Source organism: Helianthus annuus, chromosome 15, assembly GCF_002127325.2.
Source record: "Helianthus annuus cultivar XRQ/B chromosome 15, HanXRQr2.0-SUNRISE, whole genome shotgun sequence".
In the NCBI taxonomy this organism is placed as follows: domain Eukaryota; kingdom Viridiplantae; phylum Streptophyta; class Magnoliopsida; order Asterales; family Asteraceae; genus Helianthus; species Helianthus annuus.
The window spans coordinates 3,373,297-3,398,128 of NC_035447.2; the positions used below are offsets into that span (position 1 = coordinate 3,373,297).

Sequence of the window (24,832 nt, forward strand, 5' to 3'; positions counted from 1 at the left end):
GAGGAGACGTCTTGTATTCAAGTCACATAGACAACAAAGAATAAAAAAAAATATAATTCAAATATTTTTTATTAGGATAAATTGAAATTTGGATGGGGAAGTTAAAGTTTTAGAAAACTAAAACTAACTTCACAATAAAGAAAATAGCCGAATAACGATAAAAATAGAATACACTGCAAATTTAGAAGATAATTCCAAATAAGGGTAAATTACATGTTTCGTCCTTCTCGTGTAATACACAATGTTTTTAAAAATATAACTATTTTTAATTTGTTATATAAAATTACATTTATTCAATCCGTACAATACACTATATTTTCAAAGATATAACTTTTTTGTTATTTAATGTATAAAATTACATTTATTCGACCCGCATAATAAAAAAAGGTTTTTAAATATATTTTATTTTAATTTTAATGTTTAGTATAAAAAATTACCCTTTATTCAACCCGTATAATACACGGATTCTAACCTAGTTATGTCTATTGGAAACCGTTTCTAATTTCTCGTGGCAATGGAAGAAAATAAATAAAATGGAGAAAACGTGAAAAGCAAAAGAAAATGTGGAAGGTCTTTTAAACGAGTGGTTACAAAAAAAAAAACATGTGGCCCCAATTGCAGCACTTACAAATAAACTTAAATGCTATTTTACTCCATATGGTTTGGGTCATTTTATCAGTTTAGTTCAAATGTTTCATTTTTCGTCTATGGATCTAAAAATGTTTCACCGTTGCCATTTTGGTTCACTGGGTTAACTTCATCCATTTTTTTGTTAACGAGAAGGGCAATTCAGTCATTTTATATGTAATTCTGATAACTAGAAGGGCAATTCGGTCATATAAAATGACCAAATTGCCCTTCTCGTTGACAAAAAAAATGAATGAAGTTAACCCAGTGAACCAAAATGGCAACGGTGAAACATTTTTGGACCCACAGGTGAAAAATAGGGATGGCAATCGAACCCGAACCCGAACCCGAACCAGATGGGTAAACCCGAGACATCTGGTACGGGTTTGGGATCGGTTAATCGGGTTTGGGACTAGTTTTTTTTTTTTTTTTTTCGCGGGTTTGGGATTTGGTGATATACCTGTTTACCCGACCCAATTACCCGATAAAGTAAACCCGTTTACCCGATTGTGTACCCGATATAATTTCTTTTATATTTTTAAATATGTATATATATAATACATTCTTTTTTCTATACACATAAGTATTTTATCCCGTATACGTTATAGTTATTTGATATGTTTTCTTTAGTGATAATATTAAGAGTAAATTATTTTTTGAGTCCCTGTGTTTTCGTGTTTTAACCATTTGAGTCCAAAATCAAAAAGTTTAACGACCTGAGTCCCTATAAACATTTTCTTTAACCATTTGAATCCATTTTTTTTCATTTTATAACGATTCGAGTCCAAAAAATTGGACTCAAAAGGTTAAAATTTGGACTCAAAATGACTCAAATGGTTAAAGAAAATGCTTATAAGGACTCAGGTCGTTAAACTTTTTGCTTTTGGACTCAACTAGTTAAAACCACTAAAACATATTTACCCTAATATTAAATATAACTGATTAGTAGTTACCCGATGGGTTTTGGGTCAGGTATATCCAATGGATAAACTTTTTAAAATTAATGGGTTACCCGAAACTCGTGGGTACTCGCTAGAAATCTGATGGGTTTTGGGACGGGTTTGGACAAACTTATCTAATCGGGTTTGAGGTTGGGATTACCTAAACCCGACCCCACTAAAAAATAAAATCTTTAGAATAAAAAAACATTTAATTTATTTAACTCCTTATAAATATGACATTTATCAGTATCTATTCTTCACTTGCAGTAGCAGATAATGTCGTCGAATTCCGTTCATCTTCTTTCTTTTATTACTCTTATTCTTATTATGGTGACCAATGCATACGGTGTTGTTGATGAGTATGTACGAGATGATTTTCCGGCTGATTTCGTTTTTGGTGCCGGAACTTCTGCCTACCAGGTGTTCGACGTTATGCTTGCTAGCTCTTCATTTCAGTTTCAATTGTTTTTAACGTGTGTAAACTAATTATTATTATTATATTTATTTATTTATTTATTAATAATAATAGTATGAAGGAGCTGTGCTGGAAGATGGACGTACTTACAGCATTTGGGACACTTTAGCTCATTATTCAGGTAATGTCATTAGATTGGATAATGCATCTTTTTTGATCAAGGGGGGTGTGTGATAGTGATAGTGATACTAGGGGTGCAAACGAGCCGAGCCGAGCCCGAGCTTGACCAGGCTCGAGCTCGAGCTCGATTAACTTATGTGAGCTCGGGCTTGAGCTCGAGCTCGATTCGAGCTTTGTTTTCAAGGCTCGAGCTCGGCTCGTTTGTATTTTCTCAAGCTCGAGCTCGGCTCGGGCTCGGCTCGTTTATTATCTATTAATTAATATATTAAATAAAAATAATATATATATAATAGACTTTTTAGGCTCGCGAGCTCGATAAGTGAAGCTCGGGCTCGGGCTCGTTTACTAAATAAGCTTATTTTTAGGTTCGAGGTCGGCTGGTAAACACATTTGAATAAGTTCAGCTCGACTCGGCTCGTTTACACTAAGGCTCGATAAGGCTTGACGAGCCTAACGAGCTTCACATGCGAGGCTCGAGCTCGGGCTCGATAAGCAAACGAGCTTTATTTTAGGCTCAAGCTCGGCTCGGGCTCGATAAGGCTCGGCTCGTTTCGAGCTTTTTCTCGAGCCGATCTCAAGTAGCTCGCGAGCTGCTCGGCTCGTTTGCACCCCTATGTGATACAAACCCAGAGTTGTTGGGTCAGAATTATTGCTGGATAGAGGTAAACGGGTTGGAGGGAAAGTATTAAAAAATTCAGGAAGTTTGGATGATCCATAAATTGAGGGAAGTGGGACATAACTGTCGATTAACTGCCATTAGATTTAGAGTCTTTATATTCAGGTTTTGTTTAGATTTTTAGGGGTATCAGATATTTTATTTGTATTGTCGATTAACTGCCATTAGATTTAGAGTCTTTATATTCAGGCTTTTCCACTTCAACAATAGGCGGATTAGGCGTCAAAAATTTTTGCATAGCACCCTTTTGTGACTTCACCAATTCATCTTGTCGTTTCCTCTTTTAACGTTTTTGCCATCCGGATGGTTGTTTAGGAGCCATTAACGCCTAAATAATCATTAATCGACAAAGTTTGTATCAAATTAAGTTAACGCCTAAATAATGTTCGATGACATAAATGAACTGAAATCGACATAAGTTAACTGAATAAATGAATTCGACATAATAACTGAAATCGAAAATCAATCCTATTATCCTAAATCATAAGTTAAGTGATTTCGACATAAGTTAACTGAATTCGACAATCGACATAATAACTCAAATCGTAAATCAATCCTAAATCATAAGTAAACTGAATTCGACAATTGATTTTTAGTTGTTTCCTGTATCCCTGTTGACGTTTCCGTTCCTGTATTGCCGCCCAGAATGGCGGAATCCTTTTTTTATTAGTTTTTAGAAAATATTGGGGTATTGGGCTCACTAACCTAATGGGCTAATAGTTTAAACAATATGATTTTTTTTAAGTGGGCCTATGTTAATATTTTTTTGGTTATACCCTTTTAAAATTTTTTTTACATATATAATATAGGATTTTTTTTTTAAAAAAAATAAGTGCCCTACGAAATCCCGGGCCCTGTTCGGTTGTCCTCCCCGCCCTCCTTCAGGGTCGGCTCTGCCCACTAAATTTTACTATGAAAAAAAAAAACACAAAATACAAAAAACATGGTAATATTCCTCAATGTGTTACAAATTAATATATAGGGAGAGAATTATGGATAAATGTTGGTTTGTCTAGTTAGTTTATTTAATTATTGAAACAAAGTTTGAGTTTAGTTAGGATTAGTATAAACGTATTCGTTGATAAATAATAAAAGAGTCGCATATCAAAGGGTCTGATTTTCCAACAGATAACTACTTATACCAAAGTGGTATCAAGGTGAGTACGTAATGGTGTTCTTTCGTTCAAGGTTCTAGTTGTAAAAAGATTTAGGAAAATAGGATTAAAAGGTGAGTTTATTACAGCACGCCATGGTTTTATAAACGGCTGAGGCGTGTGCCTCGAGGCGCGCCTCAAGGCGAAACGGCCAAAAAACGATTCTGAGGCGCGCCTCAGGGAGTTTATACTGTATGTGCGCCTCAGAGGGGCTGAGGCACTAAAAAGGCTGCGCCTCAGGTGCGCCTCAGGGGTTTTTGATATTTGTTTTTTATGTTTTTGAGTTTTTGTGTCAATTTCAAGCAGTTTATGTCTTTTTTATGTGTGTTTTTGATTATTTTGATGAATTTGATGATGAATTTAGTTAGTATTACTATTTTTATAAGATATATAATATTTATATTTATTTTTTAACTCCGCCTCGGGCTTACGCCTCGGTTCGCCTCGAGGCTTACGCCTCGTGAGGCGAAGGGAAAACGCCTCGAAACTCGTTTCCGTTTTTTTAAACCTTGCAGCACGCATTTAGGGGCGTGCGTCCGGTTGAAAGCAAACCTGAAATGTTAATCTTTTGGATCCAAAATCTCAGGCAACAATATATATAATGGAGCAAATGGTGATGTAGCATGTGATGGGTACCATAAATACAAGGTATATACCACGTTGGTCTTCTACGACCCACAACTCAGCTATCTGTTACCGTAAGCTTTTACATGTGATGTGTAGGAAGACATTGAACTTATGGTAGACACAGGTCTTGAAGCTTTAAGATTTTCCGTCTCTTGGTCCAGATTGATCCCAAGTAATTGTCTAATATCAGTTATAACAAATGTTCAGTAATTCTGCCCATCTTGCTTATGTGTAATTTTTTTTTTTTAATTTTCACAGATGGCAGAGGACCCGTGAATTTAAAGGGATTGCAATACTACAATGATTTCATCGACATCCTTATCAGCCATGGTTAAGTATAACTGAAGCTTACCATATATGGGGATGGTTCAAATGAAAACCACTTTTATTGTGAAAACTCGAAAACTAACTAAAAAAGTCTAAAAAAACCTAAAAAACATACAATTTTTTTTTTTTTTACAACTTTTTTTAGAAAAATCGCTACTTTTTATATATGGAAAAAAAATTTCAAAAAAAAAAAAAAAATTTTTGGTTGTACTGCACATGTGCACTAATACGGAAAGCCTAAACCACTTAACCCACCCCCCCACCGACACCCCCCAAAAACCTAAACCCCCCACCCCCCCCCCCCCCAAAAAAAAAAAACCTAAATTCACCCTCCCACCAAAAGCCTAACCCCCCCCCCCCCCCCCACCCCCACCCTCCCGAAAACCTAAAACTAAACCCTAAACATAAACCCGAAAAAAACCTAACCCCCCACCCCCCAAAAACCTAAACCCCCCACCCCCAAAAACCTAATCCTAAACCTCCAAAAAAACTAACCCTAAAAGCTAAACTAGAATCAAAAAGCTATTTTTAAGCATATAATGCACATTGTAGTACATGTTATATTGCACATGTGCACTACTATAATAATAGTATTGAAACAAGACGACACCATAAATCTTTTTTTATGTCATAAAAAATATGCTCGAATATACTTGAATGAAAGATAAGAAAATTTGTGATCTTATGGTGCCATTTTTGTTTTAAAATGATAACGTATGGAGAAATGGGAAATGTTTGAAAAGTTATATATTTTTTGTTCCAATTTTACCCCTCCTTCATTAAAAGTCTTCCCCCCTCCTTTTTTGTGGGTTTTAGTTAGTTTTCTAGTTTTCACAATAACTAGTGGTTTTCATTTGAACCTTCCCCTACCATATATATATATATATATGTCACATTTAATAACTACTAAAATAAGATCATCTTTTTCAAAGTTTTTTAAATTCGGTTTCCAAATTTTGAATGCTGATTGTTCAGGAATACAACCACATATTACATTACATCATAGTGATCTACCACAAATTCTTGAAGATGAATATGGAGGATGGCTTAGCAGAAAATCAGTGTACGTTTCTTTCGAACTTAAACTTTGCTTTCATAACCATTATTTATGAACGACGACCCCGATGATATTTGTTAATGGGTTACTATTATTCAAATGCAGGAAAGACTTTGTTGCATATGCGGATGTTTGCTTCAGAGAATTTGGCGATAGGGTTTTGCACTGGACTACTTTTAATGAAGCTAATGTATTTGCTTTAGGTGGTTATGATCTGGGCGTGTTGCCACCTGGACGCTGTTCTTACCCGTTTGGGTACATTAATTGTACTAACGGTGGTGACTCTACATCTGAACCATACATTGTAGGTCACCATTTGTTGTTGGCTCATGCATCGACAGTACGACTCTACCGAAAAAAATACAAGGTAAAATCTTTTCCATGATTTGTAGTACAAGTGTCAAAACTGATTGGTTGGGTAAGAGAGATGATTTAGGAGGTTTTATTATGCATTAAAAGTTCATCCTAATTCTTTTATGAGTAAACTGCCATTTTGGTCCCCGAGGTTTGGTTACTTTTGCCACTTTAGTCCAAAACTCAAACTTTTTGCATCTGGGTCCCTGTGGTTTCAGTTTTATTGCCATTTTGGTCCAAAAATGAAATCAGGTCATATTTGTCTTATAAAATCCTGTTATTTTGTCATTTTCCGCAGGGGCAAAATGATCATTTCTTTTTTATAAATAAATACCATATTTTATAAGACAAATATGACCTGATTTGCCCCTAAGGAAAATGACAAAATTGCAGGATTTTATAAGACAAGTATGACCTGATTTCATTTTTGGACCAAAATGGCAATAAAACTGAAACCACAGGGACCCAAATGCAAAAAGTTTGAGTTTTGGACTAAAGTGGCAAAAGTAACCAAACCTCAGGGACCAAAATGGCAGTTTACTCTTCTTTTATATTTTTCATCTTACCGGTTATCACACATTTATTCAATAGTTAATGGACATTGGTGATGATGCATGCAGGCCACACAACATGGTTTTATTGGAATAAATATCTTTGCGTATTGGTATAATCTTGATTCAAATACAATTGAAGATGAGAAAGCTGCCGAAAGAGCTCATGATTTCTATGAGGGTTGGTGAGTTGATCAAATGTGATGATTTCTATAAGTAATTTTTTTTTTTTTTTTTTGAGTAAACTTCTGTTTTGCTCCCTGTGGTTTGGTCACTTTAACGGTTTTGCCCCAAACCTTTAAAAATAGCCATTTTACTCCCTGATGTTTTGGTTTTGTTGCCAGTTTGCTCCCTGCGGGGAGCAAAATGGAAAAACAAACAATTTGGATGGAGTTAGGGGCAGGGAGCAAACTGGCAAAAAAACCGAAACATCAGGGAGTAAAATGGTTATTTTTAAAGGTTTGGAGCAAAACCGTTAAAGTGACCAAACCACAGGGAGCAAAACGGAAGTTTACTCTTTTTTTTTGTGTGTGTGTGGGGGGGGGGGGGTGTAAAATGAATCCTGCTCATGAATGGGCTGACATAGGTCGCTCCGTTTACAACACGCCAACCCGTTTAGCCTGAGCCCTAACATATGTTGACCCGCCAACCCATTTAGAGATGTGTTCAGGCTACCCGTGTTGTAAGCTGTAGCAAGTGTAGATTAGGGTCCAACAGGTCAGGAACCCACAAGACACAATCTGTCACTCCTTGGTCTTATGCATTAAAAAATTACACTTTAAGCAACTTCTTACCCGTTTGACTCATTTTCTTTTAAACTTTATCCATTTAGACCCGTTGTATATAAAATAGGGGAATTGGCCTGTAATAATCCCACCTAGACCTTATTGGCCATTAATAATCCCACCTCAGAATATTCCCCCCACCAGTCCCACCTTTCACCTATTTTTCCTACAATGGTCCCCCGTTAAAAAAACTTAACGGAGTTAAGCTTTTTTCCAAATTACAAACAGATTTTTTAAAGCTTTTGATCAGAACGATGATACGAGTCCATTGATGTAAAACTTACTTCGAAATGGTGCTCCAAGTGACTTGATTTTGGTTAATTGGAAATTTAAACACCCGAATTGAAGCGTCGTTTTCATCGTTTAGAGCTTCGTTTTGAGGCAAGTTTTACATCAATAGACTCGTATCGTCGTTCTAATCAAAAGCCCTAAAAAATCTATTTGTAATTTGGAAAAAAGCTTAACTCCGTTAAGTTTTTTTAACGGGGGACCATTGCAGGAAAAATATGTGAAAGGTGGGACTGGTGGGGGGAATATTTTGAGGTGGGATTATTAATGGCCAATAAGGTCTAGATGAGATTATTACAGGCCAATTTCCCTATAAAATATAACAAGGGTCAACCATACATAAGTAAATGAGTACTGTGTTTTGGTGGTTTTAACCACCTGAGTCCAAAATCAAAAACTCTAACTACCCAAGTACCTGATTTTTCAATTTGTAACCATTTGAATCCAAATTTATAACGTCGTCTAATAAATTTGTTAACTTATTGTGAAAAGACAAAAACGCCCCTTCTATTTAAACTCAAAACCCTCTATATGTTTCTCTCTCCAACTTATCTTCTTTCTAAACTCAAAGCCCTAAGACTAAACGGTATGGCTGGCATTGTTGCTCCCTTCACGCCGGCACACAGCCCCTTGGGGTGGCGTGGGGGCGTTTGGGGGTGGTAACGTGGAGCTTGGTTGTGGAGTTTTGGGGATGATTTGATTAAAACGACCAAAACACAGGGACTCAATTCCATGGTTTCTATTTCAGGTTTTTGAATCCGTTGGTGTACGGGGACTACCCAGAAATAATGAAGAAAAACGCAGGCAGTCGAATTCCAAATTTTACCAAACAAGAATCAGAGAGAATCAAGGGCTCATTTGACTTTGTTGGCGTAAACCACTATGACACGATATCTATCAAGAACAACCCCAGTAGTTTTGAAATGGAGACCAGGGACATGTATGCTGACATGGCAGCAACACTTATAGGTGTGTGTATTGGTTTTATGATACTACGTTCATTATACGTGGCAAAATGGGTGGGTTGGGTAACAAGGGATAACATGTAACCTTTTGTGTTGGACTAGGTAACGGGTATGGTTGTCCCGAAATACTCTTGTTCCAAAAAAATTTACTTTTTTTACATATTTTTTTTTTTTTTTGCTTCAATATTTTAAATTAATCATGGGGCAAATTACATAAGGATAGCAGGTAGACGGGCAACAAACTGCGCCGCCATCCCCTTCTGAATAGAAAACCCTAACCTACTAAAAACAAAGCCTCGCCCCTGAGGGGTCGAAAAGTTACTGTGGACCACACGCTGAACTCTAGCCAAGAATTGAACCGCCTCCGGCGCCAAGGAGCCGAACGTGTCAAACGCCAGAGGGACAAAGGCATGCTTTTACATAAGAAATTAGAGTCAGATATGATTACAGAAGTTATGTTAACTCTATATTAATAATTATTTTTACATACAAGTACTTATGTGGTTGTATGCATTACAACTACACTTTCGGCGACCTTTGACTCGTTCACCCTATTTAACCTTTTTTATGGTATCTTTTAAAAAAGAGTTAATTACTGTTTTCGTCCCTGTGGTTTGTCAAAAATCACTATTTCAGTCCATTAGTTTAAAAATTGCGATTTCAGTCCCTGTGGTTTCACTTTCGTAATCATTTCAGTCCACCTCGTAACCATTTCAGTCCCTGTACTTACAGAATAAATGGATTGAAATGGTTACGAAAGTAAAGCCACAGGGACTGAAATGGTTAGGAAAGTGAAACCACAGGGACTGAAATCGCAATTTTTAAACTAATGGACTGAAATAGTGATTTTTGACAAACCACAGGGACGAAAACTGTAATTAACTCTTTAAAAAAATTTTGATACCTCTAAGTTGAATATACATTTGAATACCGAAATAATGTGTTTTCTCTCAAATGCAGTCAATGGAACTGATATGTTTCCAACTCAGGTTTGAATTGTTGATCATTTATTGGTATTCTCTTATTATTATGGCAGGCAAATCGGATTTTAATAATCCGAACTGACTCTATAATCCCAACTCAGTTAATTACCCACAATAATCCTAACTCTCCCATTTTGCTTGTAAAGTAGTCCGCCGTTAAAAAAACATAACGGAGTTAAGTTTTTTTTTTTTTCCAAATTACAAACCGATGTTATCCGGCTTTTGATCAGAACGAGGATACGAGTCTATCGATGTAAAACTTACCTCGAAACAATGCTCTAAATACGAGTCTATTCGAGGTAAGTTTTACATCAATCGACTCGTATCCTTGTTCTGATCAAAAACCCGAAAACATCGGTTTGTAATTTGGAAAAAAAAACTTAACTCCGTTATGTTTTTTTTAACGGCGGACTATTTTACAAACAAAATGGAAGAGTTCGGAATATTGTGGGTAATTAACTGAGTTGGGATTATTATCGGCCAAAAAGAGCCAGTTTGGATTATTAAAATCCAATTTACCTATTATTATTACTTCCGGTTGTAGTACTAACTTTACTTTATATATATTCTAGTCTGAGATAACTCCATTGGGTCTGCAAAAGCTTCTTAACTATCTAAAGGAAAAATATGGAAATCCTCCTATTTACATCCATGAAAATGGTATTTACCTCAATAATTACTTTAAAACTTTTAGCATTTATTTACCATATACTACTATATCATACTTGTAGTTAGGACCATATAAGCAGGGCCGGCTCAACCATTTTGGTGGCCTAAGGCGAAGTAAAACCTTGTGGCCTTTTTCTCAAAAAAATGTATGTAATTGAAAGTTAAACTTGAAGGGCCCAAGTGTAATTATTTTAAAGATTGTGTTAAAATTTAAAAACAAGAAAAAGAAATGCTGAACCAGGGATTCGAACCCGGGTCTAACCAACATTGATACATACACAAAACCACTACACTGCCAACCATCAATCTCTTGATAACTCACACCCTAAATCTTTTATAAATGGACTGTGGTTTCATAAAATTGTAGAGGCCCTATAGTTTTGGTGGCCCAAGGCCCAAGCCTCATTTGGCTTACCCTTGGGCCGGCCCTGCATATAAGTAAAAGAAGTAAAAGTAAGTATTTTTTTGACAGGCCAAGGTCAACCACGTAACGGAACATTGATCGACACCCCAAGGGTAGAGTACTTGCATGCCTATATTGGTGCTGTGTTGGATGCAATAAGGTACACCTCAATTTTGCATGTTAAATAAGGTAGTTGATTTTTACATAACTAAAGTTGCAACATACACCAGCAAACATGCAATAAAAAGGTGATTTGTACAGAATAAACAGTTGTCATTTGACAATTTTATTCTTACATCCTAAGAAAAGACAAAAAAAAATTTTTTTTGTTTAATCGTCTCGGTTGACTTTTTGGTTTGTAAACTTTTTTTTTGTTTATTTTAGGTTGAAATAAACCTATTTGTAATTTTTGTTTTTCCATTTGCGACATTGTAATAGGAATGGATCGAACACGATGGGATATTTTACTTGGTCTTTTCTTGATCTCTTTGAGATGTTGAGTGGCTACAAAACCAGTTATGGTTTGTACTATGTCGACTTGGATGACAAGGAGTTGACTCGATATCCTAAGCTTTCCGCACACTGGTATGCTAGTTTTTTGAAAGGAAAGAACATGAGTGGCATTTTTGAAAATGTAAATTCACAAGAGACTTTGTCTTCTTCATATTAGTTATTGCCCTCCATTTGTTTTGCTAAATGATGGAAAGTATGTTGTATTAGGATCTACTTTCATGTTTTATGGTTAGTTTGATACAATAAAAAGGTGGCATGGCATCGCTTTCATCTGCTATTATTATTATTATTACTATTACTACTACGACAACAACCGAATGAATGGTAACAAACTAATACATTAAAGTATTACACGAGATGACAGTCTACACACAAACAAAAAATGTAAAAGTTTTATATAAAAGGAATAGTAAAAAAATGATATCTTACAACTACCCACTAGTATTTGTCACTCGGTAGTCCTTGTGATTGTGGTCGTATTACTCACTATTGGCCCTCAATTGTCCAATAGCAAAGCTTATCAAGTAATATATACAAAACCCAACATACTGACAATAGTTTTCCCGTAAGAATACAAAGACTTAGGGGCTGTTTGGCAACATCTGAATGGTTAAGTGCTGAACCAGTAAGAGGTTTAAATCATTAAGTGCTGAACCAGTAAGCGGCTCTGAACCATTAAGAGCCTGTATACTGCTTAACCGTTCAGAGGCAAATGTCTGACCAATTCAGATCAGAGGTCTTAACCATTCAGACTTTGTATAAATCTTAACCATTCAGATGCAAATGTCTGAACCATTCAGACATCTGCTCATGAAACAAACAGTCTGAGCATTAAGTGCTGAACCAGTAAGAGGTCTAAACCAGTAAGAGCCTCATTAAGAGATAAACAAACAATCCTTAATCACTGTAATATAATTAACTGGAAAACATTTAGAGTTTTGAAAGCATTTGATAAGAGAGAATTACTCACTTTGCTATATTTTTTATTTAATCCGGTCTCCTGGTTCTAAGCCCTAATTTTTTTGGGAAAAATTCTAAGCCCTAATTACACATAATGTAACACGTATTAGTGTAAAAACCAAAGCAAACCTAACGATAATCACGATATAAAAACCACAACGTAAGTAACAAAGTATCGCCTTATTCAGGAAGAACTTTGGCATTCGTTGGTGGGTTTTCTAATCGATCGGACAGGGTATTGTACAAGTGATTTAGGGTTTTGATACACGAAATACTAGACAAAGACTCGTGACTAGAGATTTCAGAGTGCGGGAATGAGCGACTGAAATCATCCCACCCTTGCTCCTTACATACCAAATTTTGCTCTCGGCCGCGCGTCGCGGGAGTGGGGCGGGGGTTGTCCCTCCACGACATGTGGGGATGGTGCTAGGGCTTAGATCAACTCTGTCACCTCTAGCCTTGCCATGTGTCACCCGGTGGTGACACGTGTAATACCCCTGTCGCGTAGGTAACCACATGTCTCCCGCGACGTGCGAGGGCATGCTGGATCTTGTTTTCTCGTTTTTCGTACCGGGTCTTGTAACGCGCGTTCGGGGTTTCGCTTACGGTTTTGTTCGAGATATTTTGAAGGGTTGTTACATATACAGATGGAAAACCAATATCAACAACAAATGTAATGAAAAAAACTGTAACATAGTGATAAATTTGATGTCTTAAGACAATTTAAAGAGGAAGGGTAATAAAGTAATCTCACAACCTTGCATAAGCTGTAATATTTTAGAATACAGGTCCTTCGTCATTGCTAATACTATAGATTGGGCGCTGGGGGCAAAAGTGAAAGTGCATACAGGTCCTTCGTCATTGCTAATACTATAGATTGGGCGCTGGGGGCAAAAGTGAAAGTGCACTAATTTTAACGTTATTTTACTAATTTCGTGAAAATAATGTTAAAAGAGGGGGTGGTTAATGACGTTGATAGCCGAAAGACGGTACATGCACTAATTGGCCTTTGTCTTAATTGCCGAGTGTTATGTGACTTATGTCCAAGACTTGATGCAAAACTACTATTGAGTCAAGTCAGACGTCTCACTGGAAACAGCCTCTCTTTCCTACGGGTAGAGGTAAGGCTGTGTATGTCTAAATCAAGCCCGACTCTAGCATAAGTTAAATGAGGCATTTGCTTTAGGCCTCACATCTTGAAAGGCCCCCAATTTAAAAGAGCTAGTATTATCCATTTTCATAGGTAAATATATACATGATGATATAATATATATTTCTAGAGAGAGATGAGAAGAAAATTCTAAAATAGAAGGAACAAGATATATTTTCAGTTTTGTGTGTGTTTTTTTTTTTTTTTTTTTTTTTTTTTTTTGGGTGAGAAAGGTTAGAGAAGATAGGGAAGATGAACATTAAGAAACTCAAGATATGTGAATATTAAAAATTTAGTTTTTTAACCCTAAAAAAGAACAATGCTTATGTGATGTATAATGTAGTATGAAACGGAAGTCAAATAATATATTAAACTAAATATGTGTATGTATATATGATATAAAACAACATATCATTTTTATATGTTATTCAAATAGAAGGGTGTTATTGGGTACACTTTAAATTTTGCTCAACCCTGAAGATAACCGATAAAACGGCCTCAATTTTATTGTTTGCTTTAGGCCTCTAAAAACATTGAGCCGGCCCGGTCTAAATGGGATTTACGACGGTAGCCTGTCTGTACGTAGACAACGATAACCACATAAAGTTGAAGGTCACAAGTCAGAATATTTGATAATGAGGACGGAAATTCAGCCATAAAATCCCATTATTTTTCGATTCATCACTTGCAATAGCAGCAGACCATGTCGAATTTCGTTCGTCTTCTTTCTGTTATTCTTATCATTATTATGGTGATGAATAACAATGCATACGGTGTTGTTGACGACTACGTACGACATGATTTTCCACCTCATTTTGTTTTCGGTGCCGGAAGTTCTGCCTACCAGGTGTTCGACGTTATGCTAGCTCTTCATTTCATTTCAATTGTTTTTATTATTAATGTGTGTGATTAACTATGGAGTTAAGATCGGATATATCACCAATATATGAGTGATATACAGTTATCGGTCCCCAACCGAGATAACAGTGCAAAATATCGGCAATATTACCCATGGCATTATAGCCTAGTGGTATCTTGGTGGTGGGATAAGGCTTATAACCATTAGGTCATGGGTTCGATTCCCACAAAGGGGGTTTTTCCCAGATTTATTGGGTTTCCTCCTGAATTGGTGTATAGCCATTATATTGCCTAGTGGAGATGGATATGATCGGGTAGTTCTGCTGGTGGCATGATGATACTCCAGTGGTCCGTCAGTGATCCAAATTTGCCGTTCAAAAAAAAAATTAAGTGTTAGTGTTAGGGGTTGTTTGGCAACTTTTGAATGGTTAAGTGCTGAACTAGCAAGAGGTCTGAACCAGTAAGAGGTCTGAACCATTAAGAGCCTATATAATGTTTAACCCTTCAGAGGCAAATGTCTCTTAACCATTCAGACTTTGTGTAATACTTAACCATTCAGAGGCAAATGTCTGAACCATTCAGACATCTGCTCACGAAACAAACAGTCTGAACCATTAAGTGCTAACCATTAAGTGCTAAACTAGTAAGAGGTCTGAATTAAGAGAATCATTAAGAGGTAAACAAACAGCCCCTTAGTGTTTTAAGTCTTAGTCAGTTCCAACTTGCTATAATTGTTAGTGTTTCGCAAGTTACAAAAGGTTAATTTGTTAATGGTAGGAGAGTATATACTGAATTGTTAGTGTTAAATTGTTATATATATAAATTTAGCATGATGTTAAAATTACCGATAACCCACCGTGATAACCGATATCTCAAATATCGGTCGTTGACCGATATCCGTTATTTTGCCGCATTAACTACTTAGGTGATTAATAGGTTGAAGGAGCGGTGTTGGAAGAGGGGCGTACTTTCAGCATTTGGGACACTTTTGCTCATTCAGGTATTAATTAATAATACGACATCGTTTTCATTCTGCAGTCATTGTTGAACTTGTTTTGATGGTTAAGAGTTGAAACTGGACTGGTAACTCATCACCGAAGACTGGACCTAATGGGTCTGTATCGGTCTTTACAGGTCGGGCCACAAACGAATATGAACTTTTTTTTTTTCGTGTTTTACCCTACCCGAACCAAACACAAAGTTACCCCCAAAATTAAGACTAGGGCTGTCCGAAAAGCTCGCAGAAAGCTCGCTCGGCTTAGCTCGGATTATTTTACTTATAATATATTACAAAAAAAGTGATTATTATTTACATGTATTTAGGAGTGTAATTTGATATCTATGACATATTTGAAGGTTGATTACCATGCGTCCATGCTAATGAAATAATATTGTATTTTAGTTGAAATTTAAAATTTATTTTGTATTGTTGAACTTGATTTTGGCTTGTAATGTATTAGTTTTAACTTATTTTCGATATATTCTTTTGAAGTATTGAATAATATTTTAAAATACTAAATTTTGATAGCTATATTTATTTCTTTTCTTTTTAAAATTGAGCCAAACCAAGCCAAGCCGAGCCAGCTCGGTTCAAAACCAAGTCGAGCTCGAGATTAGATTTTCAGCTCGGTTTCAAATCCAAACCGAGCCAAGCCATCTCGGATTGTAATCGAGCCGAGCCCGAGCTTGCCTGGCTCGGCTCGACTCATGAACAACCCTAATTAAGACTGATAAATGACAAACTAACAAAACAAATAAACGTACCCAGTAAAATCCCATCATAGAGAGGTGGCTCTGCTGAGACCCCCAACTCCAAAAACCGATAACCATACCAAACCAAATATGCTTAATCGGTCTATTATCCGGTCCATCCTAGGCCGGGTAAATGGGTCCAGACCACATCCTGCTCAGGCCTACAGTTTTATTTTGTTATTTTTTTGATGCAATTGACCTGCTAACACCAGAGAAAAACATGCCTAGGTGACTTTTTTTTAGTAAATTTAGTAAAATGCCAAAATGGTCCCTAAGTTTAGGCCACTTTTGCCACTTCAGTCCAAAAATGAAATCTTTTGTATCTGGTCCCCGAGGTTTTAGTTTTGTTGCCATTTTCATCCAATTGGCAAACTGAGTTAGAATTTTCTGTTAACTTCTCCCCTTTTTTGTCGGTTTCCTCATTTAATTTAAGGGTATAATCGTCATTTTATGCCATAATAATATATTTTAATTAAATGAGGAAAAGGTCAAAAAAGGGGAGAAATTAACAAAAAAGGACAAAATGTGCCATGTCATGTTTTTTCGTTATAGGAGTCTCTCGCAATATCGCATCTAATGGTAACTAAATAAAAGGTTGTAACATCAAATGGTAAAAAAAGGTAGTTCATTACATACAATGATTAATAGTATGATGTAACCATAAGATGATTTTGTTTATGATAAACTTATGTTTGCTAACGTCTCAGTGTTAATTTTCCGGATCCAAAATATCAGGCTACTATAATGGAGCAAATGGTGATGTAGCATGTGATGGGTACCACAAATACAAGGTATATATCATGTAGGTTTTCCATGACACTCACTGATATTTTTGTTACCACAAGAGCTCAATTTATAACAGGTTTATTTAACATGTTTAAGCTAATGCGGGCCCTATGCAAGGCGAACGCTTTACATTGTACTTGTTTTTGTTTTTTCATAATTAAAGTTAGAGTAAACTTCCGTTTTGCTCCCTGTGGTTTGGTCACTTTAACGGTTTTGCCCCCAAACCTTTAAAAATAGCCATTTTCCTCCAATAGTTTGCGATGGTTTTTCCATTTTGCTCCCCGCCTCTAACTCCATCCAAGTTGTCTGTTTTTCCATTTTGCTCCCCGCAGGGAGGGGAGCAAAATGGAAAAACCATAGCAAACTATTGGAGGAAAATGGCTATTTTTAAAGGTTTGGGGCAAAACCGTTAAAGTGACCAAACCACAGGGAGCAAAACGGAAGTTTACTCTTAAAGTTAAATCTTTGTCGTTCAACTTCAAAATGTTTTGCCCGAGTCTGACTGAATTTAAATGTGCAGGAAGACATTGAACTTATGGCGGACACAGGTCTGGAAGCTTATAGATTTTCCATCTCTTGGTCCAGACTCATCCCAAGTATGTTAATATTCGTTAGAGTTAATTGCTCGGATGGTCCCTGTGGTTTCAAGTTTTTTCATTTTTAATCCCCACCTTTTGAAAATAGCAGGTATGCTCCCTATGGTTTGTCTTTTTGTTACTCGGATAGTCCCTGAGTAGATGTCACTCAGTTTGGAAATAACATGTATGCTCCCTATGGTTTGTCATTTTGTTACTCAAATAGTCCCCAGAGTAAATGTTGGGGGACTATCCGAGTAACAAAATAACAAACCATAGGGAGCATACATGCTATTTTCAAAAGATGGGGACTAAATGTGAAAAAACGTGAAACCACAGGGACCATCCTAGCAATTAACTCTATTAGTTATAAGAAAGTTCAGTAATTATGCCAATCTTGCTTATGTGTATTTTTTTTTTCAACAGATGGCAGAGGATCTGTGAATTTAAAGGGATTACAATACTACAATGATTTCATCAACAACCTTATCAGCCATGGTCAAGTATAACTGAATTATTTGGTCAAGCTTACCTTATAACTAAAATAAGACATTTAATAAGTAACATAACTAAAAGGAGATAATCTTTTTCAAAGTCGTAAATATATTTTTTTTTCTTCTAAATCTTTTCACATGTCATGTGTCACGTGGGTGCTGGTGTGAGTAGGGGTGTAAACGAGCAGAGCGGTTCGCAAGCTGCTTGAGATCGGCTCGAGAAAAAGCTCGAAACGAGCCGAGCCTTGTAGAGCCCGAGCCCGAGCTTCACTTATCGACCTTGTTAGCCTAAAAGAATCTATTATTTATATTATTTTTAGAGTTAAATGCCATTTTAGTCCCTGTAGTTTGGGCCATTTTGCCAGTTTAGTCCAAAGGTTTCATTTTTAACCTGTGGGTCCAAAAAGGTTTCACATTTGCCATTTTAGTCCACTTGGTTAACTTCATCCATTTTTTCTGTTAACGAGAAGGCCAATTTGGTCATTTTGTATGTAATTCTGTTAACTAAAAGGGCAATTCAGCCATATAAAATGACCGAATTAGCCTTCTCATTAACAGAAAAAATGGATGAAGTTAACCTAGTGGACTAAAATGGCAATTGTGAAACCTTTTTGGACCCACAGGTTAAAAATGAAACCTTTGGACTAAACTGGCAAAATGGCCCAAACCACAGGGACTAAAATGGCATTTAACTCTTATTTTTATTTAACATATTAATTAATAGATAATAAACGAGCCGAGCTCGAGCTTGAGAAACTACCAACGAGCCGAGCTCGAGCTCACATAAGTTAATCGAGCTTGAGCTCGAGCCTGGTCGACCAATGCCACGTCGGCCAAAATCTTTAACAAAACGTAAGTTGGTTCTTTTGCGCCTAATTTAAAATGGTTGCTAGAATCAAGAAAAAGTGTCAAGTTCATTTTTCACCCAACAAAATTCGATTTCCAATTTTCCAATGCTGATTGTTCAGGAATACAACCACATATTACATTACATCATGATGATCTACCACAGATTCTCGAAGACGAATATGGAGGATGGCTTAGTAGAAAAGCGGTGTACATTTCTAACTTCAACTTTGCTTTCATAACCATTTATGAATTACGATAATATTTCTTAACGGGTTACTGTTTTTCAACTGCAGGAAAGACTTCGTTGCATATGCTGACGTTTGCTTCAGAGAATTTGGCGATAGGGTTTTGCATTGGACTACTTTTAATGAAGCTAATGTATTTACTTTAGGTGGTTATGATGGGGGTTTCTCGCCACCTGGACGATGTTCCTACCCATTTGGGGCAACTAATTGTGCTAACGGTGACTCCACATCAGAACCGTACATTGTAGGTCACCATTTGTTGTTGGCACATGCATCAACTGTAAGGCTCTACCGAAAAAAATACAAGGTAAATTCTTTTCCGTGATTAGTAGACGTGTCAGAATGGGTGGGTTCGGTAAGAGGTGAAAACAGGTATAATGATCATGTTCTTGGTTATTACCCATACATTCAATAGATAGTGTGTCAAATTTGGTATGCAGGAATGAGAGGTGGAATGGAACGGATGATTACGAGGGAATGAAGAAAAATGTGTTTGGTTGGTCAGTGGAATGGAATCACTCATTCCAAAAGACATTCCATTCCCTCAAAATCATTCCTTCCACCCCCCATGTTTTTTTTTCATTCCATCCTCTCTTGCACCATTCATCAACACCACAACCCACCACCTTCGGCACAACCCACCACCACCCACCACCGTCGCCGTCGCCATCGCCACCACCCGCCACCACATCACCCCGACAGCCAAGGTCGCCGCCGCCACCCACTCGCCATCGTTATCACCCACAGCCGCGACCAACCGCCAACGCCACTCGCCGCCGCCGCCCACCACCATCATCGACGCCACCACCACCACCACCAACTGCCGCCGCCACCACCCACCACCAACGGCCACCTTGCCGCCACCACCACTCGTCTTCACCGCCGCACCGCCACTCGTCTTCACCGCCGCACCGCCACTCGCCGCCGCCACCACCACCCATCGCCGCCACCGACAACCACCACCGCCACCTACAACCACCCATAATCACTACCACCGACCACCATCACCACTCACTGCTGATTTTATTACTCCGTTTTTCTTGCCTACCGAACAATACACAACAATAATTCATTCCATTCACACATGTTAACCAAACAAGACATGGAACGGTAATGATCCATTGCATTCTCTCGTCCTTTCCATTACCTCGTCCATTCCATTCCTTCGTCCATTCTATTACCCCATACCAAACAGACTAAATCTTTTTAATGAGATAATGTAGTAGGTTTTATGCCCGATTTACTTATTTGATTTATTTCCTTTTAGGCTAATTCTTGTGTATTTTTCATTTTATCTGTTTGACCCGTCGGGAAAATATATAACCCAAATCATCCCATCTATTAGTAAAGGGTTGTAAGAGAACTGAGAAGCCTCTATTTGTTACACTTTTATTCAAATAGTTATTCACTACATGTTTGCATAATGGATATTGGTGATGATGTAGGCCACGCAACATGGTTTTGTTGGAATAAATATCTATGCCTTTTGGTATGAACCAAATACAAATACAACTGAAGATCTGAAAGCTACCGAAAGAGCACATGATTTCTACGTGGGCTGGTGAGTTGATCAAATGTGATATAACCGAAGAGAGTAAACTGCCAAAATGGTCCCTAAGGTTTGGTCACTTTTGCCACTTTAGTCCAAAACTCAAACCTTTTGAATTTGGGTCCCTGTGGTTTCAGTTTCGTTGCCATTTTCATCCAAAATTAAAATCTTGTCAAATTTTTCAGTTAATATCCAGTTCTTTTTGTCCTTTTCCTCCCTTTTAATGAAGGACAAAATGGTCAGAATTTTTAATTTATTATACTAAAACGTTAAAAAACCATTTTGCCCTTCGTTAAAAGAGAGGAAAAAGACAAAAAAGTTGGATGTTAACTGAAAAATCTGACCAGATTTTGATTTTGGATGAAAATAGCAACAAAATTGAAACCACAGGGACCCAGATTCAAAAGGTTTGAGTTTTGGACTAAAGTGGCAAAAGTGACCAAACCTCAGGGACCATTTTGGCAGTTTACTCAACCGAAAACTATTATTTGAAACTCCCATGCTAATACTTTCGCGGGTTCTTTACATAGATTCTTGAGGTAGTAAAATATGCGGGTCATGCTAGTTACAAGTGTTGGGTTAACTGTTCCAAACCAAAGTACATTTTTGTCGGGTTGACGTTAAACACTTTCTTAAATATAATATACGACCAGAGTCAACTACTTATAACTAACAATTCAAATTAGCCACCTCTATTATCTTTGAATCAAACCTTCACTTTAGTTTCCGTTTCATGGTTCCAATTTCAGGTTTTTGAATCCATTGGTGAACGGGGATTACCCAGAAATAATGAAGAAAAACGCAGGCAATCGAATGCCAAATTTTACCAAACATGAATCAGAGAGGATCAAGGGTTCATTTGACTTTTTTGGCATAAACCACTATAGCACATTATATGTCAAGGACAACCCCGGAGGTCTTGAAATGGAGATCAGAGACTTCAGTGCTGACATGGCGACAACGCTTCTATGTGTGTCTTGATTTTGTGATACAAGTATACAACTGTGTTCATTAGAGGTTGCAAATTGGATGGGTCGGGTGTGTTGCGTAACCGGGTAGTTTTTTATGCTCGACTAGGTAACGGGCTGGGTTGTCCCGATCCGAAATACTCTTGGTCCAAAATTTTAACTTTCTATATAAAACAAAGAGTTAATTGCCCGGATGGTCCCCGTGGTTTCACGTTTTTTCACGTTTAGTCCCCACCTTTTGAAAATAGCAGGTATGCTCCCTATGGTTTGTTATTTGTTACTCGGATAGTCCCCTGAGTAGATGTCAGTTAGTTTGGAAATAACAGGTATGCTCCCTATGGTTTGTCATTTTGTTACACGGATAGTCCCCTGAGTAAATATCAGGGGACTATCCGAGTAACAAAATAACAAACCATAGGGAGCATACCTGCTATTTCCAAAAGGTGGGGACTAAACGTGAAAAAACGTGAAAACCACAGTGACCAGCCGGGCAATTAACTCTAAAACAAAATAATGTCAGATATGATTTCAGAAGCTAACCGCTCATTTTATAACGTTTTTGAGTCCAAAATCAAAAAGTTTAACGCCCCGAGTCCCTAACCGCTCATTTTATAACGTTTTGAGTCCACTAAAACACAGGGACTCAAAAAGCAATTTACTCTATAAACTCTATAGTTATCTAATTTTTGAGGCTTTGACCCGTTCACCTTATTCATGTATTTTTTTTAGTTTATCCATTTGACCTGTTGGGGATAGAAAAAAAAAAAAAAAACTCAAATCAACCAACTACTCAACTAGTAAATAATTAGTTCGAAACTGATACCTGTAAGTAGAATATTCATTTAGAGGCAGAGGATCATGTACATTAATCCAGAAGTGTGAGAAGTGTATTATACCACTATATATAACACTATATAACATCATATAAACACCGTATAACACTATGTAACACCATATAACACTATGTAACACTATATAACATTATATAACAAATATAACACTATATTTTGTCTGATAGCATGTCTATGATAGATGTATAGTGTTATATTTGTTATATAATGATATATAGTGTTACATAGTGTTATATGGTGTTACATAGTGTTATACGGTGTTTATATGGTGTTATATAGTGTTATATATAGTGTTATAATACACTTCTTACACTTCTCACACTTCTGAATTAATGTACGCTATCCCTACCCTATACATCATTTAGATACCGACATAATGTGTTTTTATTTTCTGGAATGCAGTCAACGGAACAGAAGTCAATCCGAGTCAGGTTTGAATGTTTGATCATTTGCCGGTATTCTCTTCTTATCATTACTTCCACTTGTAGTACTAACTTGACCTGATAATCCGATATGCACACACACACACACGTGTGTGTGTGTGTATGTGTATTTGAATCTCAGTTTGAGGTGGATCCATTGGGTCTGCAAAAGCTCCTTAACTATCTGAAGGAAAAATATGGAAATCCTCCTATTTACATCCATGAAAATGGTATCCATCAAATAAATTACTTATTTTAGCGAGTAAATTACGTTTTTGGCCCTTGTGGTTATATCACTTTTACTATATTAGCCCAAAATAAGAATTTTTAACATATCTGCCCCCATGGTCTCTATAACTAACCTTTTTGGCCCTTAACTCTAACCATTTTGGCCCCTATGGTCTCTATAACTAACCATTTTGGCCCCCATGATCTCTAGACTTAGGGGCCAAAAAGGTTAGTTATAGAAACCATGAGGGCAGATATGTTAAAAATTCTTATTTTGGGCTAGTAAAAGTGATATAACCATAGGGGCCAAAAACGTAATTTACTCTATTTTAGCATTCTTTTTTTCACATTATGTTATATCCTACTTTTAGTTAGGACGACAAAAGTGAAAAACAAGATATGTTTTTACTTGTGTGATCCGCTGGATATGCGTGTGCATGTCCGGAAAAGTAAAAAATAAAGATTTTTTTTTTTTTTTGACAGGCCAAGTACAGCCACGTAACGGAACATTGATCGACACCCCAAGGGTAGAGTACCTGCATGCCTATATTGGTGCTTTGTTGGATGCACTAAGGTACTCCTCAATTTTGTTTGTTAACACTAGTTAGGTTGAAATGAGTTGTTATTAGCATGGTCGAATCATTTGGGTTGACCTTTTGACCCGTAAACATTTTTTGTTCGTTTTAAATAAATAGTTAATATATTAGGTACAATAACAAAAGAGTTAAATGCCATTTTAGTCCCTGTGGTTTGGGCCATTTTGCCAGTTTAGTCCAAAGGTTTCATTTTTAACCTGTGAGTCCAAAAAGGTTTCACAGTTGCCATTTTAGTCCACTGGGTTAACTTCATCCATTTTTTCTGTTAACGAGAAGGCCAATTCGGTCATTTTATATGGCTGAATTGCCCTTTTAGTTAACAGAATTACATACAAAATGACCGAATTGGCCTTCTCGTTAACAGAAAATATGGATGAAGTTAACCAAGTGGACTAAAATGGCAACTGTGAAACCTTTTTGGATCCACAGGTTAAAAATGAAACATTTGGACTAAACTGGCAAAATGGCCCAAACCACAGGGACTAAAATAGCATTTAACTCATAACAAAAACTAAATTTTTTACGATAATTATCAACTTATCAAAAATAAAACTAATTAGGAGCTCTATACATTAAAAACACACTTTGGATGACTTTAAACCCGTCTGACATGTTCATTATTCAGCTAAAACAATCATTTGTTAAAATTGTTATCTCATCATTATTAATGATTTTTTTGTTCGACGTTGTAACAGGAATGGATCGAACACAATGGGATATTTTGCCTGGTCTTTTTTGGATCTTTTTGAGTTGTTAGATGGCTATAAAACCGGTTATGGTTTGTACTATGTCGACTTGGATGACAATGAGTTGACTCGATATCCTAAGCTTTCTGCACACTGGTACGCCGGATTTTTGAAAGGAAAGAACATGAGTGGCATTTTTGAAAATGTGGACGTAAAAGACACATTCTCTTCCATGATGTGGGCAACACATGATCTGGTCTGATGCGGCGCCTTATACGGTTGACCCAATATTTGAACAAATTATTCCAAGTTTTACACAGATATAAAATTTATGTCTCATAAACAAAG

At 36.8% G+C, this 24,832-nt stretch overlaps 3 protein-coding genes across 8 annotated transcripts in view; all 3 read left to right on the forward strand.

Moving 5' to 3' along the window:
* LOC110910115 (beta-glucosidase 11) overlaps positions 1–24,832 on the forward strand; it is a 43,963-nt gene that overhangs the window by 9,841 nt on the left and 9,290 nt on the right. The gene's annotated exons all lie outside the window — the stretch shown is intronic.
* On the forward strand, positions 1,817–11,785 carry LOC110910117 (beta-glucosidase 11). Its single transcript, XM_022154831.2, has 13 exons — positions 1,817–1,988; positions 2,098–2,164; positions 4,580–4,641; positions 4,717–4,792; positions 4,879–4,950; positions 5,923–6,010; positions 6,110–6,371; positions 6,979–7,094; positions 8,731–8,951; positions 9,908–9,936; positions 10,503–10,590; positions 11,072–11,162; positions 11,441–11,785. The coding sequence occupies exons 1-13, from the start codon at positions 1,845–1,847 to the stop codon at positions 11,670–11,672; spliced, it is 1,548 nt and encodes a 515-aa protein (XP_022010523.1). The 5' UTR covers positions 1,817–1,844; the 3' UTR covers positions 11,673–11,785.
* Positions 13,818–24,821, forward strand: LOC110910116 (beta-glucosidase 11). 6 transcript variants are annotated; one of them, XM_022154829.2, is made up of 13 exons: positions 13,818–14,472; positions 15,420–15,483; positions 16,943–17,037; positions 17,542–17,617; positions 18,023–18,099; positions 19,059–19,144; positions 19,233–19,491; positions 20,630–20,745; positions 21,483–21,703; positions 22,955–22,983; positions 23,117–23,204; positions 23,686–23,776; positions 24,494–24,821. In XM_022154829.2, the coding sequence occupies exons 4-13, from the start codon at positions 17,557–17,559 to the stop codon at positions 24,744–24,746; spliced, it is 1,281 nt and encodes a 426-aa protein (XP_022010521.1). In that variant the 5' UTR covers positions 13,818–14,472; positions 15,420–15,483; positions 16,943–17,037; positions 17,542–17,556; the 3' UTR covers positions 24,747–24,821. The 6 variants fall into 6 exon arrangements, 5 of the variants coding, with proteins under 5 accessions (XP_022010521.1, XP_022010520.1, XP_022010518.1 ...); XM_022154828.2 differs by having other exon boundaries at positions 16,943–17,026; XM_022154826.2 differs by having other exon boundaries at positions 16,971–17,026.